The sequence below is a fragment of the Eublepharis macularius genome, chromosome 4 (assembly GCF_028583425.1).
Source record: "Eublepharis macularius isolate TG4126 chromosome 4, MPM_Emac_v1.0, whole genome shotgun sequence".
Lineage (NCBI taxonomy): Eukaryota > Metazoa > Chordata > Lepidosauria > Squamata > Eublepharidae > Eublepharis > Eublepharis macularius.
In genome coordinates, this window is record NC_072793.1 from 1046337 (window position 1) to 1066295 (window position 19959).

At 47.7% G+C, this 19959-nt stretch overlaps 1 protein-coding gene across 4 annotated transcripts in view; it reads right to left on the bottom strand.

Moving 5' to 3' along the window:
* Positions 1–566: 566 nt before the first annotated feature.
* Positions 567–19959, bottom strand: part of DGKE (diacylglycerol kinase epsilon) — a 77435-nt gene continuing 58042 nt past the window's right edge. For 3 of the 4 annotated variants that reach the window (XM_054976912.1, XM_054976910.1, XM_054976913.1), the window contains 4 exons: positions 4801–4872; positions 4375–4502; positions 4014–4125; positions 1547–3603 (listed from right to left, as the gene is read on the bottom strand). In XM_054976912.1, coding sequence (XP_054832887.1) covers positions 3394–3603; positions 4014–4125; positions 4375–4502; positions 4801–4872 — 522 coding nt within the window. In that variant the 3' untranslated portion in view covers positions 1547–3393. Of the gene's footprint in view, positions 1379–1546; positions 3604–4013; positions 4126–4374; positions 4503–4800; positions 4873–19959 lie in introns of those variants that run through there. The other variant, XR_008596857.1, reaches the window with a different exon arrangement.

Genomic DNA, 19959 nt, shown 5'->3' on the forward strand with positions numbered 1-19959 from the left:
CAAAAAATGGTATGACTACAGCTTTCAAAGGGCTTCTGTGTTTTTGGTTTTGCAGTGTTCGTCTCTTGGTTACCTATCTCCATCATTATACCCAAAGTAATGATCTCCGTGGTAGATGCTGGCTAACCTCTCGCCACCATTTAGAGGTAGGTTTGCACTTAGCTTTAGACCAGCAGTTATAAGCCAGTCCACCCACTACAGTTCCCACAGCACCTATACTGTTATCCCCCCCCCCCACAACTGCAGGTAGCCGAATCAAATGCTGGAGCTTCCAAGCTCCACTGCCCCACATTGGAAAGCTCCCAGCAGTCTATGTGACATGCTGCATATTACATGTAACACCAGTATTTAGATTCCACATTGGGGGTTCCTTCAAGAGGCCTCCCGTGTGGCAGCTGCAGAGTACAAGAGATTCCCCAGGGGAAGGCCAAGGCCGCTGGCCCCACAAAGACCACAGCAGACGTTTCATCAAAATCTCAAGCAGGGTCTTTTGTACACAGCTTTTTTTTTTTTTTTTACACAACATGGCCCATAGTATTGTAGTTTTTAATTAAATACAAGCCAAAAAAAGTTCAGGAATTTATTAAATCATTCACAAGATATATTAATTGAGCAAGTGGGGAAATTAATTTAAAACTAGAGTAAGAACAAACATTAGCAGCTAAGCACCCCCTTCTGGATGAGGGATAAAATGCAGACGTGAGAAAGGACTTTCTAATTGACATGATTAGGACAATGCTTGAAATTCTGTAGTTCAAAACAGTCGCATGACACACAAAATGCTAGCTCTTACTCCCGTGCACTTGCTACAACACAAACTCCAGAGAGGAATGTACAGAAATCAAACAGGAGCATAAGCAAGAACAACAGGACCGAATTATACATCAGCTTGGAAACTTCGTGTAAGTGGACAGGCTCTCAATGTTTTTGAAACATTGCGCAATGAACAGCATGCATGTAGATCTATTTCTTCCTCTTGGAAAACTGTCCGCATGCAGACGACACCAGGCGAGAGATAAATGTGTGTGCTGCATGACCTAGTGGAGGGAGGCGTCTTTGGCAACTCCCCCCCCTCCCACGCCCAGAAGTTCCTGGGCCAGCAAGAGCATTAACTGGTCCACAGGAGGGCCCAGCAGACGCCAGCTGCGGCTGGATCTCTTCCCTCGACGCCTTCAGGGGAAGTGGGAGGGATCGCACAGGGCGCTCCCCCATCAGGAACTTCGCCGCACTTCTGGCAAAATAAGATACTCTCACTAAACAGGAGGCTAAAAGGTAAAGTCATCTGAACATCATGTTCAGACTCAGTGTTAAGATGTGGGTAGGTGGATGTGCACTCAGCAAATTTCCCTTTCGGAGGGCAGTCCACTTCTGTATATGCCTATGTAAACACAGTCTAGATCAGAACACAGCACTTAAATAACTTTACAAAAGCGCGGGACATGAAGAGCTCACACACAAGTTGAACTGAACACAAATGTAGGGGGAAATAAATGTGTGCGCCTCCCCACCTGCACTCAGTTGCCCGAACTTAAACGCAGCATGTGTGTGTGTGCACAAAGCGTATGTGCAGGTTCCTTCCCTGTGATCAGGAATGCCACTGTCCCTAACATTTCCAGTCACAGGGCCAAAGTCCACGTGTGTTTTGGCAGTCGTGAATGGGTAGGGCTTGCAGGCTCATTTCTGCTCTGCCTTTATGATGCCTTCCACACTCCTCAGCGTATGTTGCTTGAAAAGGACGACTGCCAATTCAGTCCTAATGCATGACCCTAGCAGTTCATAGCCTTCTCCGTAAGTAGTCCAAATCTAAACTGAAAGTGGTTTCACAAGGGAGAGTGCTGCCTTCAGACAAACAATACTTGATTTGCCAACGCTATCGAATTTGCTGCGTGAAACAACAAAACAAGCTTCCAGTGGCTACTACATGAGCATTGACACAAGACTATTAGATTATATTGTCAATGTTGACACTGGTCCAACCTAACAAAAACCTGAGAGACGTTTTCCTTAATTCGTATAAGTAAAGCAACCTTTACTGAATACGGAAAAACCCTGCTAATGCAGGTTACATAGATTACTAGAGTGACTCTCTTCCAGACACACACTGACAAAGAGAGCACGCACACGAGGGACGTGGGAATCTTTCCTGAAGTGACATGAATAATCCAGTGTTAAGACTAAGGGGCGCACTGGGGAAGGAATGACCCCAGCACAAGCCCCACTGGAACAAGGCAAGAATTATGTCTTTGCGTGGCCCCTGTTAATTTCTATGGGGTTTGTGCACACAGCTCCTTCTTTTACCCCGTTAATCTCTGGTAACGTGTCACCATTTGTTGTTTGGGGTCTTCGTTCAACTTATCCAGACGAAACCGGAGTGTGACAAATAGTTTAGGAATTCTCTGAGGTTTAATAAGTTTCCCGCTACAGGGCCTGGCAGCCAGCAGTTACTACATTTTGCAAACTGTCATCAGCAAATATTTTCAAGAAATAATATGATGATCACTATGGAAGTTGTCAATATATTGCACTTGTGTTGTGTTAGATAATTTTACTTGCAATACCTAGAACTGTGGTCTCCCATAGTGGTAAAAGCTGAAAACTGATTTCTAAGATCAAGCTCATTATTTTTACCCTCTTATGAGTTATTCAGGAAGCAAGGTCTACCCACTCATCTGCTGCGAATACTGTATTGCATGCATAAATGATTAGGCCTTGAGACTTGTGAGAAATTCAACATCTGGTGGTAGACTTGCTTGCCCACTATTAAGAAGCTTAATATATAAAACCTCTGTGACATGCAATTGTTTTTAACTGGCTGTGAGATCTAGTTGTGCAAAATGCAAAACTGGTGATCCTACTATGGAGTGAGTACAAATTGCCAACCTGCCTTAGATTTTTTCCAGGATTAACCATGTTAATCCCAGTGCAACTATAACAGTGGTCTAAAAATCAGTAGGGAGACAAGGAAAGAGTGTATCAGCCGAGGAGGCTCTTCCAGTCTCTTAGCCATGCCAGGAGACCAAGCACCAAGACCATACTATGCACAAAGGATAGCCTATTGTTACATACTCCTCAAAATTAGATCTCTGCCATTACAAATAATGGCAGCTGTTCCACAGAACTAAGCCCAACAAGCTCTAAGATCTGAAGAGGCATATAACCTGCAGAGCACCGAGAATAAGTTACCATGAAGGTTTGCCCTCCCCACTTTAATACTACAGACCAAAGCAAAGGTGCTTGCTGAATTTAAGCCTGGGTTAGGTTTCTTTAATCCCTAGAAGCATGGCTTGTGTTACTCCTATGCTGATGGTATGGCATTTAGAGGCTTACTTGAGACGGAATAGCTACAGCTAAAGCTCTTCAGCAAGAACCAAGCTGCATTCACCACTGCCCACGTCAAAACCTGGCCGAGTCCCATGTGTCTTCCTCCGTCTGGTCCTTGGCCAGCTCCTGTTCAGAGACGCTGGACACTTCATCATCCGTCTGTTCACCTGAGTGGGACAGCATCAGCGCGTGGGTCTTATGCGTTATGGTGACGGTACAAGGCCCCTGTGCCCAGGGCTCTCCATCCACTTGCATTGGCATCTTGGAATGCTTCAGAATCAGCTGGAATCAGAAAGGCATTAAAAACGAAATTCAGATTTTCGAGACACAGGAACTGAAAAAGCACATGAGGTCAAACTGCTGCAGGATTCTTGTACCAGAGTACCTTTAGCAGATCAGTCCCTGAGAATGAGCAAAGAGAAAGATGAGAGAAAGATGCACCCCGTGGTCTCCAGTCTGATTTGGGGAATACCAGCACACTGGGACCTAAGCTGGTTTTCTTTCTCTGCTTCGCTCAGAGAAATGGAACGAAGTGCGGGATGAGTGAGACACAACACAGCCAACATGGTGGCCTTTCAGGACAGGGATGCCGTGAGTGCGCACGGAGGCACCTGCCGTTTTCCATTCTCAGGCACGGGACAAAAAAAGGCTGGGAAAGAAGGGCATGGTTTCTGTCCCACCATGTCACCTACCCTCACGGTATGGGCCTGCCCCAGCCGGACAGGATTTGCTAACTTCACTTGAATCTGTGCGCAGTGGAAAGAGCCGTTGACACCAACAACTTCCAGCAAGCCATCATCATGCCTAAGATTGAGGAGGAAAGAGAAGCAGAGTCATTTTCCACTTCAGGAACTATTTTTAAAATTATGCATCATAAAAACCCTGCAATCAACTTAAATATGTATGTTTGCTGTTTCTGCTTCTTCTTGTCAACAAATTATGCCATCTTTACCCAGTAACTAACTCCCTTCAGAGAAAGCGCCCCCCCGCCCCGCCCCGCCCCGCGGCAAGCTATGGCGAAAGGGATCACAAACAACAAGAGAACATCCTTGCCTTGCCAGAGGATAAAGCTCATCTCCCATGCCTTCCCATAGCCTACAGCCACCTCCCCAGTAGCCGATATTCAGAACGATGATCCCTTCCAAATTAGGCAGGTTGAGTCTCTCTCCATCCAATTCTAGCTTTAAAAACATACAGCAAAGTATTAGTGTCACTCGGTAATGATGAGCTGGTGGACTGCAGTGATGGTATGAGTATTTTCTCTGCATGGGAGTTTTTAAATAGGGGGGGGCATTGAAAACTGACCTCCCCCCACCACCTACACATGGAAGTGGCCAGCCCACCCTGCCCCCTCGTCGTGCCAGAGGCGCAGACCAAGCCTTAGACTCTTTCCATTCTGCATTCATCTGCCTTAGAAGCGCTTTTCTATAGAAGAGAGGAGAAAGCAAATAAACTTCAGGAGAAAAAAACAGCACTTACCTCAATCTTTTTGTTCAAATCCTTACATTCCTGCACTAAACAATCTTTGGTTCCATAGAAAAAATAAACTGCCTAAGAGAGAGAGAGAGAGAGAGAGAGAGAGAGAGAGAGAAGAATGTTTAAAAAAACCCTGAGGTTGTTTTCCAAGTGGTCGGTCACAGACCTCCAACCTTCATTATTATCAGAAAAGAGAGTGATGGTTGTTGCGGGTTTTCTGGGCTGTATTGCCGTGGTCTTGGCATTGTAGTTCCTGACGTTTCGCCAGCAGCTGTGGCTGGCATCTTCAGAGGTGTAGCACTAAAAGACAGAGGTCTCTCAGTGTCTTTTGGTGCTACAGTGTCAGTTGACACTGAGAGATCTCTGTCTTTAGGTGCTACACCTCTGAAGATGCCAGCCACAGCTGCTGGCGAAACGTCAGGAACTACAATGCCAAGACCACGGCAATACAGCCCGGAAAACCCGCAACAACCATCGTTCTCCGGCCGTGAAAGCCTTCGACAATACACAGAAAAGAGAGTCTTTATACTTCCTTCACCAGTACAAAAATACCTTGGCCTACTTTCAAGCCCTCTGTGCCTGCTCATCCTTCCCTTGCACATGAGTAACTTGTCCCAAATGTATTCTGTAGAAGTGCATTCCACAGACCCTTGGCTCCAAGGACGTTTTGAGGAATTTGCTTATTAAACTCCACAACTCCCCCCCCCCCCCCACACACACACATTAAGAAAAATCTCATCTGGCAAATTAGTTAAATTTCCAAGGAACCTGGCCATTCAGTGCAAACACTGCATATTCTTCAGTTATTGCGTGGGGCAGGGGCGGGGAGGGGGCACAATCTCACTAGGGTTGCCAAAGGTGCACGAGATCAGGGCCAGAATATTTTATTTTACAATTTTTTACCCCCCTTTTCTGTCCTCATAGGGCTACCAAGGCAGCTAAAAAATTAAAACATACATGATAAAATATCATTCCAAAAGCCATTAAAACCAGCAAACACCATTAAAACAATTAACCTGAGCTGATAAATACTTAGCACGTATCCGTGTGGGACCTGCACATCCCATTTTGTCTATTCAAGTAACATAGAGCTTCTCAGAGCCCCGATGGAATATCACAGCCATCCAGGCTCTTCAGAAGGAGCGGGAAAGGGAGCGGCTAGAGCGGAGAGTCTTTTTCTGCTGCCTTCCTTGACCGCTGGGAGATTTTTGCTGAGGTTACTGTGTGGGAGGACAGTGTTTGGGTGTGTGTGTGGGTGTGTGGGGGTGGGTGGGTGTGTAGAGCCTGCTGTCAAGTGGCGCCAGCTGCTTCTGCCAACCTTTCACAAGTAGTCTTCTGAGGCAGTTTGGCAGGGGAATCATCAGGGAAGGACCATAAAACCTGGACCACTTTCGAAATAGATTGCAGCAGCAGGGCGGGTGAGAGAGCGGAGGCAGCGACAAGTACAGTCTGTGGCACGTTTGCATTCTTACCTGAGGGTTAACAGCAACTACACTTGCAGCAAGGGTAAGTTGGTAGCCCTACTGCAGGAGAAGATACAGGGACTTGAGGCCCACTTGTCCACACTCAATTTAACAAGGGAAGGTGAAGAGTACATGGACAGAACGCATGAAGCACTTTTCAGAGGGCAACAGGAGGAGGAGGGAAAGGCATCTCGGGATTTGGAGGAGCACCCAGTGCAAGAGGCTGGCACATGGAAGAAAGTAACCCGCAGGGGCAGGAAAATCAGGAGACACTCTGAACCTCTGATGCATCTGACAAAGAGAGCTGTGGCTCTCGAAAGCTTATGCTACAGGAAAGTTGGTTAGTCTTAAAGGTGCTACTGGACTCTTTTCTGTTTTGCAACTTCAGACTAACACGGCTAACTCCTCTGGATCTGATGCTAAGCAACTGGTTCCAGGATCTCCCCATAGGTATTGATTCTGGACCACTGGATCAAGAGCTACTTCCCCAGACTCCTCGAACCTTGAAAGAAATTTCTCAGGCACTTGCGGATGAGAGGACTCGAACTTCCATTCCTCAATATAGGAAAAGGCGTGTGCTGGTAATTGGAGACTCCCTACTGAGAGGGATAGAAAGTAAAGTGTGCTGACCAGACTTGTCATCTCGAGAGGGATCCTGTCTACCAGGGGCACGCATCCAGGATGTGACAGAGAGGGTAGGAAGACTTATTAAGCCCACAGACTCTCTCTTCTTCCTGATACATTGGGAACAAATGATATTGCCCAGCACAGTCCAGAATGCATTGAAAGAGACTATGTGGCGCTGGGTAAAAAGGTTAAGGACCTGGGAGCACAGGTTGTGTTTTCGTCAGTTCTTCCTGTCATAGGCCGTCGTTTAGGAAGGGAAAGAATTCTGCAAATGAATGACTGGCTACAGAGATGGTGAGCTGCTGCTAGAAGGTAAGGGTTTTGTCAGGCCCTGCCAGTTAGATCCCCAGGTACTTCACTGTAGACACTCTAAGAGTCCAGTTAAAGTTTCTTTATTAGAGATCCATCAATATCAGTGCACTCAGACAACAGCAGTGGCAGAAGTGACATAAAGGGGGAAAGCAATGTTAGTTATAGGGCAAGGTTCCCGCCCTGGGGTAAGGACCGTTAGAGTTTAGGCACACAGGGCCTAGAAGGAGGGATGGGGTAGGTGGGAGGGGAAGCTGAGCTCATTCCATGTTTCAGGGAGATACAGCTCCGTCCAGCATGTCAAGGACACTTTCCCATGCCAGCCGAGAATGTGAAAGTAGCCACTTGCAAGATAAGCGATTCACAGCTACACAGTTACCCAGCTACACAGGTGTTCCTCCACATATTCTCAGAGGCCCAGAATATAACAGAGTGCAATAGACATACATGGCAGATAAGCAGGGCACATCTGACAGGGTTGGGGTTTTTTTGTCTTTCTGCCTTGCCTTCCTAGCTGCTGTGTGAGAAGCTGAGGGTGAGAAGGTCCTTGTAGCTTCCTAGAGAGTGGTTCTGTTTGCGTCTGTTTGAGTTTTGGGGTCTGTTGTGGGCTGAGTGACTTGCTGTTGATTGCAAGCCCCGCCCCCTACTGTGCTGGGCTCTGCGGTGCTTGGCAGGAACTGACTCTTTGAAACAAAAGGCTCCTCCTCGGCAGAGGCAGAGCTGAGACAGCTGGGCTGGGGCCAAGAGGGGAGAGCACGTGGTGCGCCGCTGCTAGAAGGTAAAGGGTTTTTTTGTCTTTCTGCCGTTCGGCCTCTGGGCCCTGAAACTCTGTTCAGAGTACTCTTGGAATATACTTGGAAGGCACAGATGTCGACAGAAGGCCCCTTTCCAGTCACCTGCATGGAGAGTGCCCTGTTTGTTTTCCTCCCGGAAGAGAAGATGGACTTCACCTGTCAGAAGTGTAAGCTGGTCAGGCTTTTGGAGGAGAAGATTCAGAGCCTGGAGGAGAGGATCGCCACCCTTCAGGAAATCAAGGAAGGGGAGGATTTTATTGAGAAGAGGCTGGGGGGCTCTGCACAAGCATGAAGAAATAAGTCCAAGAGAAGAAGGAAGAGTCGATCTCCCTTCTGAGCCTCCTCTCAGTTCTGCAGTACAAACCGGAAGACATGGACTAAGGCGACGCTCTGGTCCACTGGAGCTCAAGAATCATTTTGAGGTGCTTGAGATGGTGATGGAGACGAGAGTGGAAAGAGAACCACAAAAACCTGGAGGAGGGAGTGAAGAGGGCATGGGGCCACACGGAAGTGGAAGAAGATGGAAGGTGGTGGTCATCGGGGACTCTCTGCTCAGGGGTATGAAACGTCATGTGTCCAGGCCAGATCTCCTACTCCGAGAGATGTGGTCCTTGCTGGGGGCCAGAATTCAGGATATTACAGACCGACTGCCAAAACTGATCAGACTGACTGATCAGTACTCATTTGTGCTGGTTCACGTGGGAACGAATGACACGGCTGCGAATACCATCACAAGAATTAAAGAGGACCATGAAACTCTTGGAAGGCAGTTGAAGACATTGGGGGCCCAGGTGGTATTCTCTTCTATCCTTCCTGTCAAAGGAAGAGGAATGCGAAAGGAGCAGACCATACTCGAGGTGAATTGTTGGCTGAGATGGTGGTGCCGGCAGGAGCGCTTTGGGTTCTGGGCCCACGGGATAAATTTTCTCAGAGAAGGCCTTCTAGCACATGATGGGCTTCAATTCTCAAGATCAAGGAAGAAAATGTTTGGAAAGAACCTGGAGAGCTTCATCGGGAGAGCTTTAAACTGATGCTGCAAGGGGAAGGGGACAATCAACAAGGGGATTTCAATGAAGAAGTGATAACAGCAGGGGCCCACCTGCGTAGAACAGATCAAACGAAGGGGAAAGGCTACAAAGTGCCTAAATACCAATGCCCAGAGTATGGGTAGTAAGAAAGAAGAGCTTGAGCTTCTCTTGCAAAGAGAGGGCTATGATATAGTAGGAATTACTGAGACTTGGTGGGATGATTCCCATGACTGGAAAGTGGAATGTGGTAGTGGATGGGTACGAGTTCTTCAAGAAAAACTGGAAGGGTAGAAGAGGAGGCAAAGTGGCATTGTATGTGAGGAGAGGGCTTGATTGTCAGGAAGTTCTGGAGAATGTGGTTGACAGCCCAGTGGAAAGTATGAGGGTGGAAATAAGGGGAGGAAGGACAAAGGGTATTCTTGTTGGAGTCTGCTACAGACTGCTTGACCAGGGAGAGGAAATGGATGCTGCCCTCCTTAAACAGATTGGTAGAGTATCTACACATCAGAACCATATAATTATGGGTGACTTTAATTTCTCAAGCTCAGCAAAGCGACAAGAATCATGCAACTTCCTGACCTGCCGGTCTGATAACTTCCTTTTTCAAATGGTGGAGGAAGCTACAAGGGGCTTGGCCGTACTAGACTTAAGATTAACCAACAGGGATGAATTGGTAGATGGGGTGAAGGTGGTGGGGACCTTAGGGGGAAGTGACCATGTCCTCCTTGAATTCCAGTTGCTGTGGGGGGCCAAGGAAGTTCGTAGCTAGACACATATGTTCGATTTTCATAGGGCCGACTTCAATGAACTCAGAGGCTTAATGAGAGTCATTCTGGGCGGAAATGTACTGGCGGAGTGTGCTGTAAAGGAAAGGAGCAAGTGAAGGGTGGGCTCTTCTCAAACAGGAGCTTTTGCAAGCTCAAGCCCTCACTATTCCAGCAAGACGGAAACATGGTAAGGGCTCCAAGAAACTGATGTGGATGAACAAAGAGCTCCAGAATAAGCTAAGGGAGAAAAAGGAAATGTTCAGGAAAGGAAATGGAGAGGACAGACCTCTAAAGAGATATATATGAGGGTTACTTGGTACTGCAGATCAGCCATTAGAGAAGCCAAAGCTCAGTATGAGCTGGGTCTGGCCAGCGGGGCTGGCTACAGTAAGAAAAACTTCTACAGATATGCGAGAAGCAAACACAAGGTAAAAGAGGCAATTCGACCACTGTTGGGAGTAGGAGAAACTCTGATGGAGAACAGAGAAAAAGCAGAATAGCATAATGACTTTTTTGCCTCTGCTTTCTCCCTGAAGAACTCAAGCCCATCTAGAGATGGTAGTACACGATAGGACACCTGGGGGGCTAGTTAACATTGACAGAGAGGTTGTGGAGAGGCACCTGGCTGCACTGGATGAATACAAATCCCCTGGGCCGGATGGGGTGCACCCAAGAGTGCTCAAAGAACTTTCTAGAGAACTTGCAGAACCCCTGTCCATCATCTTCAAGGCCTCCTGGAGGACTGGGGATGTGCTACAAGATTGGAGAAGAGCGAATGTTATCCCAATCTTTAAGGAAGGGAAGAAGGATGACCCGGGAAACTACAGCCCGGTCAGTCTGACTACTGTTGTTGGGAATATGTTAGAGCAGATTTTAAAGGGATCGATCTGCAAGCATCTGAGGACCTCTTAGTGATCTGGGGAAATCAACATGGTTTTATTCCCAACAAATCTTGTCAAACCAACCTGGTTTCCTTCTCTGATTGAGTGACGAGCTTACTGGATCGTGGGAACTTGTCGACATGATTTACCTGGATTTCAGTAAAGGTTCTGATAAGGTCCCCCATGACATTCTGATGGGTAAACTGGAAAACTGCCGACTGGACTATAGGACAGTTTGGTGGATAGGGAAGTGGTTAGAGGATAGCACCCAATGAGTGGAGGTCAATGGCATTTCATCAGACTGGAGGGAGGTGTCCAGTGGGGTGCCACAGGGCTTGGTTTTGGGCCCAGTACTTTTCAATATTTTTATCAATGATCTGGATAAAGGAGTGGAAGGGCTGCTCATTAAATTTGCTGATGATACCAAATTGGGAGGAGTGGCAAACACCCAAGAAGATAGAGTTAAAATTCAACAAGACCTGAATACTCTGGAGAAGTGGGCGGTTGTGAACAGGATGCAATTAAACATAGATAAGTGCACAATATTACATTTGGGCCACAAAAATGTGAAGCACAAATACTTGATGGGGGGTACACTTCTGGGTAGTAGTGCATGTGAAAGAGATCTTGAGGTAAGAGTGGACTATAAACTAAATATGAGCAGTCAGTTTAATGCGTGGCAAAAAAGACAAACGCAATTTTGGGTTGCATGAAAAGGGCCATTGCATCAAAACTGCAGGAGATCATAGTCCCTCTCTATACTGCCTTGGTCAGGCCACACCTGGAGTACTGTGTGCAGTTCTGGAGGCCTCACTTCAAAAAGGATGTGGACAAAATCGAGGGGGTGCAGAGGAGAGCGACGAGGATGATCAGGGGTCTGGAGACTGAGCCCTATGAGGAAAGGCTGAGGGGCTTGGGAATGTTTAGTTTGGAGAAGAGGAGATTGAGGTGGGGCATGACTGCTCTCCTTAAATATCTGAAAGGCTGTCCATTTGGAGGGCAAGGAGCTGTTCTAGTTGGCAGCAGAGGATAGGACCTGAAGCAATGGGCATAAATTACATGCAAAAAGGTACTGGCTGGATATTAGTAAAACCTTTTTCACAGTTAGAGTAGTTCAAAGGTGGAATCAGCTGCCTAGGGAGGTGGTGAGCTCCCCTTCACTGGCAGTTTTCAAGAAGAGGCTGGACAAATATTTGTTAGAGATGCTTTAGGCGCATCCTGCATTCAGCAGGGGGTTGCACTAGAAGGTCTGTACGGCCCCTTCCAACTCTGTGATTCTGTGCAACAGGAGCGGTTTGGTTTTTTAGACTATGGCTTACACTTCCAAGATGAAGCTCTTCTATCGAGAGATGGTTTGCGCCTCACGAGAGTAGGAAAAATGTGTCTGGTAAGAGCCTTGCAAACCTGATAAGGAGGGCTTTAAACTAAATCCTGTGGGGGAGAGAGCCAAAATTCAAAACCTATAACTGAAGAACAGAACACTGAAGACCTACAGGGAGTGGAACATATACTAGGAAACATTTACTCGCAGGTAAGCACAGAAACAAAAACCTCAAGGCATATAACTCAAGGCTTCTGAAGTCTTTACAGTAATGCACAGAGTATGGTAAACAAGTAGGAGGATCTTGAGAAATAAAAAAGACTCATTTAGGGGAAGGAAGGAGGGACTTGCAACCAAGGTTGAATATAAACAACCTGTACTTGTAGAGAGAATGTCAGAAAAGTTAAAACTCAGTATGAGCTTAGGCTAGCAAGAGATGCTAAAAACAACAAAAAAGGGTTCTTTGCTTATGTTCAAAGTAAAAAAAAAGAGCAAGGACATGGTAGGCTCATTGCAGGGACAGGGAAGTGAAATTGTAACAGGTGATGAAGAGAGGGCAGAACAGCTCACGTCCTAGTTGTCCCGTCTTCTCCCGCGAGGGAGATGGTGCTCAACGTGGCAATAACAGAACACATGATGGGGGAAGGAAGTGACAGCCTAGGATCAGCATAGAGGTTGTACGTAAACACCAAGTTAATTTCAATGGAACTAAGTCCTCAGGGTCAGATGGATTGCACCTAAAGGTACTAAAAGAACTTGCAGACGTAATTTCTGAGCCTCTGTTCATTATTTTTGAGAATTCTTGGAGATCAGGCGAGGTGCCAGAAGATTGGAGGCGGGCAAATGTTGTCTCCATCTTCAGGAAGGGGAAAAAAGGAGGTTCCAGGCAACTACTGACCCATCAGCTTGACATCTATACCTGGAAAAGTCTTAGAACAAATCATCAGTCAGTCCTTGAGCATTTAGAAAGGATGGCTGTGATTACTAAGAGCCAGCACGGGTTTCTCAAGAACAAGTCATGTCAGACTAACCTTATCTCTTTTTTTGAGAAAGTTACTACCTTGCTGGATCAGGGGAATGCTGTAGACATAGTTTATCTTGATTTCAGTAAGGCTTTTGATAAGGTTCCACATAATATCCTTGTTGACAAGTTGGCAAAATGTGGTTTGGATCCTATTACTGTTAGGTGGATCTGTAATTGGTTGACAGATTGCACCCAAAGAATGCTAGTTAATGATTCCTCATCCTCCTAGAGAATGACAAGTGGAGTTCCTCAGGGATCAGTCCTGGGACCTGTTCTGTTCAACATTTTTTATAAATGATTTGGATAAAGGAATAGAGGGAATGCTTATTAAATTTGCAGATGATACTAAGTTGGGAGGTGTGGCAAATATGATCGAAGACAGAGTCAGGATACAGGATGATCTTGACAGGCTGGAAAACTGAGCTAAAACAAATAAAACGAATTTCAACAGAGATAAATACAAAGTTCTGCATTTAGGAAGGAAAAATCAAAAGCATAATTATAGGATGGGAGAAACCTGTCTTAGCAGTAGTATGTGCGAAAAGGATCTAGGGCTCTTCGTAGACCATACACCGAGCATAAGTCAGTAGTGTGATGTGGTAGCTAAAAAGGTAAATGTGGTTTGGGGCTGTATCAACAGAAGCAGAGTGTCCAGATCACAAGAAGTGATGGTATCACTCTGTTCTGGCTAGACCTCACCTAGAGTGTTGTGTTCAGTTTTGAGCACCACAATTTAAGAAGAATATAGACAAGCTGGAACATGTCCAGAGGAGGGCAACAAAGATGGTGAAGGGTCTGGAGACCAAGTCCTATGAGGAGCTCGGAATGTTTACCCTGGAGACGAATGATATGATAACCATCTTCAAGTACAAGAAGGGCTGCAATACAGAGGATGGTGCGGCGTTGTTTTTCACTGCCCCAGAAGCTTGGACTAGAACCAAAGGCTTGAAATTAAATCAAAAGAGCATTTGGCTAAACATTAGGAAGAACTTCCTGACAGTCAGAGCGGTCCCTCAGTGGAACAGGCTTCCTCAGGAGGTGGTGGGCTCTCCTTCTTTGGAGTTTTTTAAGCAGAAGCCAGATGGTCATCTGACAGCAACGCTGATTCTGTGAACCCAAGCACATCATGAGGGTAAGGGCAGAAGGGGTTGCATCAGTGCTTGGTTTTCGTGGCCCTTCTTACATGTCCAGGGTAATGCCGATAGCCACCTTGAGGTCGGGTAGCAATTTTCCACAGCCCAGTTTGGCCAGGGATCCTGGAGGTGTTTCAGCATTTTCTGGGCATGAAGCAGGGGTCCTGGAGCAGTTGGGGGGGGGGGAGAGTTGTGAAGTTCCTGCATTGTGCAGGGGGTTGAACTAGATGACCATAGACGTCCCTTCCAACCCTATGATTCTATTATTCTTTTAACTTTTTGATACACTAGGAAAGAAAAAATATGTCTTAGATTGAAGTTCCTAAACCCAAATCATGTTGCTACTTTTTGATCCATGTGCTTTTAATGTCTAGAAGTAGAGATGGGCACGAACTGGAAAAAAAAAACCAAACCATGCAGTTTGTGGTTCGTCACATTTCACAAACCACGAACTTTCACAAGCCTACCCCAGTTCACGAACCGGTTCATTTGGTTTGTGAAAACGTCACATCGAGGTCAGCAGATTGTCACTTCCAGGTCAGCAGAAGGTCACTTCCAGGCCAGCAGGTCTGCAGAAAGTCCATCCCGTTGCCTAGGAAACTGATTGATCGGTGCCAGGCTGTCTGCAGTGACGAACCAAAAAACCTGAACCAAATGAACCAGCCTAAAGTTCGTGGTGGTTCATCAGAAATGGGCTCTGACGAACTGCCAGTTTGCGAACCATGAACCAGCTCAGTTCGTCACAAACTTTGGTTCGTATTTCGGTTCATGCCCATCTCTACCTAGAAGAGAATTATAAAACTTGGATAAAGAGACCTTCTGCATTCAATTTCACACTCAAAACGTATTTCAGTATTTGTATGTTTTCCAAGTGGCAAACACCTATGAAATTTCAAATATATCTTACTACTAGCAACAAAGCCCATTGTGGGAAAAAATACAACAGGCTCTAGAAAGGGGAGGGCAGGCAGGATGAGATTCCCTCCTGATCTATGCATAATCCGGACCGGGTGAAGGGGGGGGCATTGCTGCCTGCTCCGCTCCTTATTCCGGCCAGATGAATGCGGGTAGGCATTGCCACTGCTCCGATCCTTATCCCATAATTCTATCTAACAAACAAGGCGACCCCGGTACAGTCAAGATTAACAAAAGTGGGAAAACCCACCCGAGAGTAATAACACAGTAAATTACAAATATAATGCTGTATTAAAGTGGCAGGTGCTCATAACAAATTCATACAATTCATACAGACAATATATATAGATATCGCACTCCCACCTGTATACAATGAAACACAGGGTGGTAAATCTGGCACCAAGCAAAGGTGAGTATCAGGAAGTTCATGGAAGTTCTTAAAATAACATATTCTTTCTTTTCTTTCAGTGTATCCCAGATGACTCGGTGGGCAGATGGAGATCCGAACAAGCAATGCCCAACCTGGGGCCGGCTAGCAAGTATGCAGATTTTGCCCCGTAGACTTTCTCAGGGGCATACTGATGGTCCACTGTGTCTCATTTCATTTCATTCATGGGAACTGGAGAATGACGCTGATGCACTCTATCTGATTTCGGTCAGGTGAAGGCAGGTGGCAGGCATTGCCTCCTGCTCCTGATCTCAGCTGGGTGAAGGAAGCAGGGCATTGTCACCTGATCCCCGCCTTATCACAGGTGGCTGAAGGGAGGAGCGGTATTGCCTCCTGCTCTGCACCTGATCCTGGCTAGGTGAAGGCAAGGGCAGGCTTTGCCACCTGCTTCACTCCTCATCTCAGCTAGATGAAGGGGGCAGGCATTACCACCTGCTCTGAGCCTTATTCCCGTGTGCTGAAGGGGGGTGGGCATTTCCACCAGCTCCACTCCTTATCCCGGCTGGGTGAAGGGAGGGTGGGCATTGCCATCTGCTCTGTTCCTGACCCCAACTGGGTGAAGGGGGCCATTGCCACCTGCTCCACTTCTGACCCTAACTTGGTGATGGTGGGAGGTGGGCATTGCCACCTACTCCACACCTTATCCCAGCTGGGTGATGGTGAGGGGCGGGCATTGCCACCTGCTTTGCTCCTGAACCCAAGTGATTGAAGGTGGGTGGCAAACATTGCCACCTTCTCCATGCCTGATCCCAGCTGGGTGATGACAGGGGATGGGTGGGCATTGCCACCTGCTCCGCTCCTGATCCCAGCCAGGTGAAGGCAGGGGTGGACATTGCAACCTGCTTCACGCTTGATCCCAGCCACATGTAGGGCTGGTGGGCATTGCTACCTGTTCTATGCCTGATCCCAGCCAAGTGAAAGGGAGAAGGCATTGCTACCTGCTCCGCTCCTGATCCCAGCTGGATGAAGGTGTCATGTCTGCACCTCATCCGTGCCGTTATTTTAAGCTGAGCTGCTACAATGAGCCATTGCTGTTACTATGAACCATGATTGATGCTATACCTTGATGTCATTTTACCAATGCCATAAATTGCCTTGCTTTCACAGGCCTACTGAAGCCGCAGGTGCCTTATCTAACTGCTTTGAAGCTCCCAGAGCTTCTGATCTTGTAAACTGTTCGTTCTCATTAATCACTGTGTTTCAACTTTAATCTTATGCCTTACTAGTGTCTAGACTTGATATGTAAACTATGCAAAGAGTACTCAAGACTGCTTTGTGCCAAAAGTTATGTTTTACTATTGAGAGTGGCGATGAGTAATTGTGCTCTATAAGAATGGTTTTCACACATTTAGGTATTCCTGTCAACTTGCTTGTATGCTTGCTTTTCTTCTGAGCAATCCTATGGACATATCTGTGGATTTGATTGGATTCCTGAATAAAGTCTTTCAACCAAGTTCATGAATTTCTTGCTGAGGGTACAGAGGTCTATCTGCCATAGACTGTCATCAATAAACTGACATTTTGATAGGAATCACTGAATTTCCTCTGTACCTGTAACCTTTGGAGAATGGCTACCAGCTTCATGTCATCAGAGCCAGACCTGGGGACAATGGAGCCAGAGGACCCAACTAGCAACCCAGACTTGCGACTGGGACCGGGTGCAACTCCAAGAGGAAATTCTAGGGAGCTGGTGCCTGTGACTCAAACGAGACCTAATGGACTCAAATATAGCTGAGATGAGGGGACTTGGAGCTGCAGGAACCCTCCCAATGTATTCAGAACTGGGGGCGATCTCCAAGGCTGGGTCTACCTACTATCAGTGGAACTTACCCCCACCTACTATCAGTGGAACTTACACATTTTTTTGATGCGTAAGACATGCATGGACTAAAGTGTGGGAACAGGAAGCACCTCCCCGTTAGAAACTGTGTTGTTTGTCAGGGTTGAAGTGTATGTGTGTAACCAAAGAGACTCCATATTAATTCTTTCAGTATTCTAAGTGCTTTGTTCCCAGGTGCCAAGATGTTCCCAGCAGCTATCTCATGGAAGAGGATTGTTTTGGCTATCGCTTCTCCAGCCTTGGGAAACTTTCGCTTTCTCAGCTTCAAAGGGATTGTTTTGAGAACTATGGGGGGAGGTTGGGCCTGCTGGGTTCTGATACTTTGTAACTCATGCTTTGCCTATCATTCGTAACAATACACGTGTACCAGCCTGGATATTGTATCTGGGCCCGTGGACTATAATGAATTCTTTTTTCAGTAAACTTTTGAAAACAACGGACTTTTGTCTGATTGCAGAAGGTAGTCTGGATTAAGGACATTATCTAGCCACAGTTCTGACATTTTGTTACGAATCACCCTTTTTCCAATGCCTAAGCCGGAGAAGACGGATACCAAAGTCGTTCCCGACAGGGACCCTTTGTTTGACCCGTATGCCTCCCCTGGCTCTCAAGGATTGGAACCCCAAGGACCCGTACCAAGAGGTAACGGCTGCTCTGTTACCACGATCTACACTCTCGCTCCCAGCAGTGCGAATACCCGGCCTAGAGCTGCAGCCGAACCACTGTTTTCCGTACCCACCCCGACGCAGTGGGGCGCGAGACCAAAGGAGGCGAGAGAACGAAGGGCTAGTACGATGTTCACGCAACCACCGTTGGACGGCCGACGGAGTTTAGAGGCGATTCCCGAGCACGCCAGCAGCCAACCATGGCTCTACTGGAACAGGACAACCGAGCAAACGGACTGGGAGATGTCCCGCCGCGGTGTCCTAAGCTGGGATTACTCAGAAGTTACCCCGTGGTCGGGGCAACAGGATGTAAGTGAGCACCATTGGATGCAACTTCAAAGCAGAACTGTTGCGATTGACGCTGGTATTTCGGCGGTCACGGGTTTAGCAAAAGGGATTTTAGCTGGAAGATCCCAAGAAGAACAAGGCATGGGAGAAATAAAGCCTTGGCCCCGGACAGCTGCGACGGAACCACATGCCGAATATGTGCCGACCTCGCAGGCTACTGAGGAACTACCCGATACATATGCTGAGTTTGGGGAAGGAAACCCAGATAGAGTACAAGTTTTGGAGACCAGACTGGCAAGCGTGGAAGAAAGCCTAGCCCACGCTGTCCACCTGCTGTCAGTACTCGTGGTGGGGGATGGTGGGCGAGAACCGCCAGTTGGTCTGCCCGACATCAGTCAAAGTTTGTCTACGTTACAAAGTTATATTCCACAGCCTGGGGGCCCAACCCAACCGTGGCCCCAGCAACCAGATGAACCCGGAGATCCCGAGCCTGATACCGGGGAAGGACCCTGTCCAGAAGGACCCTGTCCAGAAGGGCCGGTCGAACCTTATCCCACGGAACCAGATGACAAGGGAAACGATGGAGACGGAGAAATACCGGAACGTCCTACGGGGCCCGCCTCCCCAGTTACTTCCCCAATAACGACCCAAGGGAGTGAGCCACCAGTTCTACCGAGAGGGGGTACTCCACGCCTCACCCCGGTGACGAGTGTTATTGGAAGAGGCACCACCCCCCGGCCACTCCAAACGACGGGGCCGAGAGGGACTCCCACACCGAGTCAACCAATTCCCGGAGGAACCCCTTTGCCTCTTCAGCCTACATCTCCTCACCCAACCCCGTTACAACCGGCACCCCAAGGACCGACTCCAGCTCCGTTGCTACCAGCGCCCAGATTGCCGGCGCCTCGAGGTACACCACCAGTACAACCCGTGCCGCTTCAACCAGCACCATTGCAACCAGCGCCACTGTTGCCCACGCCTAGAGGGACGTCCCCAGTCCCGCTGCAACCCATTCCGCTCTTGCCTGCGCCGCGAGGTACGCCCCCCGTCCAACCCTTACCGGGGCAGCCGGCACCGTTACAACCAGCGCCGATGTTACCGGCACCAAGGGGACCCCCCCCGCTACATCCAATTCTGGGGGCCCCTCCTCCACGGCCACCTCAGCTGAGGCCCCAACAGCCTCCGTTCCAACCTCAGCCGCAACCTGTACCACGAAATTACTACCCGGCACCGACGCCCGCGGCCAGGCAGCAAAAATTACCCATGGGATGGGTAAAGTTAGAAGCCACATTTGATGGGGATTCTTCCAAATTAGGATTTTTCCTAGTGCAAGCCCTGCAATTTTTCAATCGATGGGGACATCTATTCGGAGATGAAGCCAGTCAAATCGAACACTTGGGATCTCGTCTCCAAGGAAAAGCTGCAGACTGGTATGTAGGCCTGTATGATATAGGGGCCCCTGAGTTAAATACGCTTCAAGGGCTAGTGGATGCACTGCGAGCTCAATATGAAGACCCTTTAGAGGAAACAAGAGCTTGAACAGAAATGCAGTCCATTAGGCAAGGCAACATGTCGGCCAGAGACTATGTTACAAAATTCCGACAGCTTGCCACCAAATGCCCAAGGTGTGAGGAATCGACCAAAATAATTCTGTTCAAA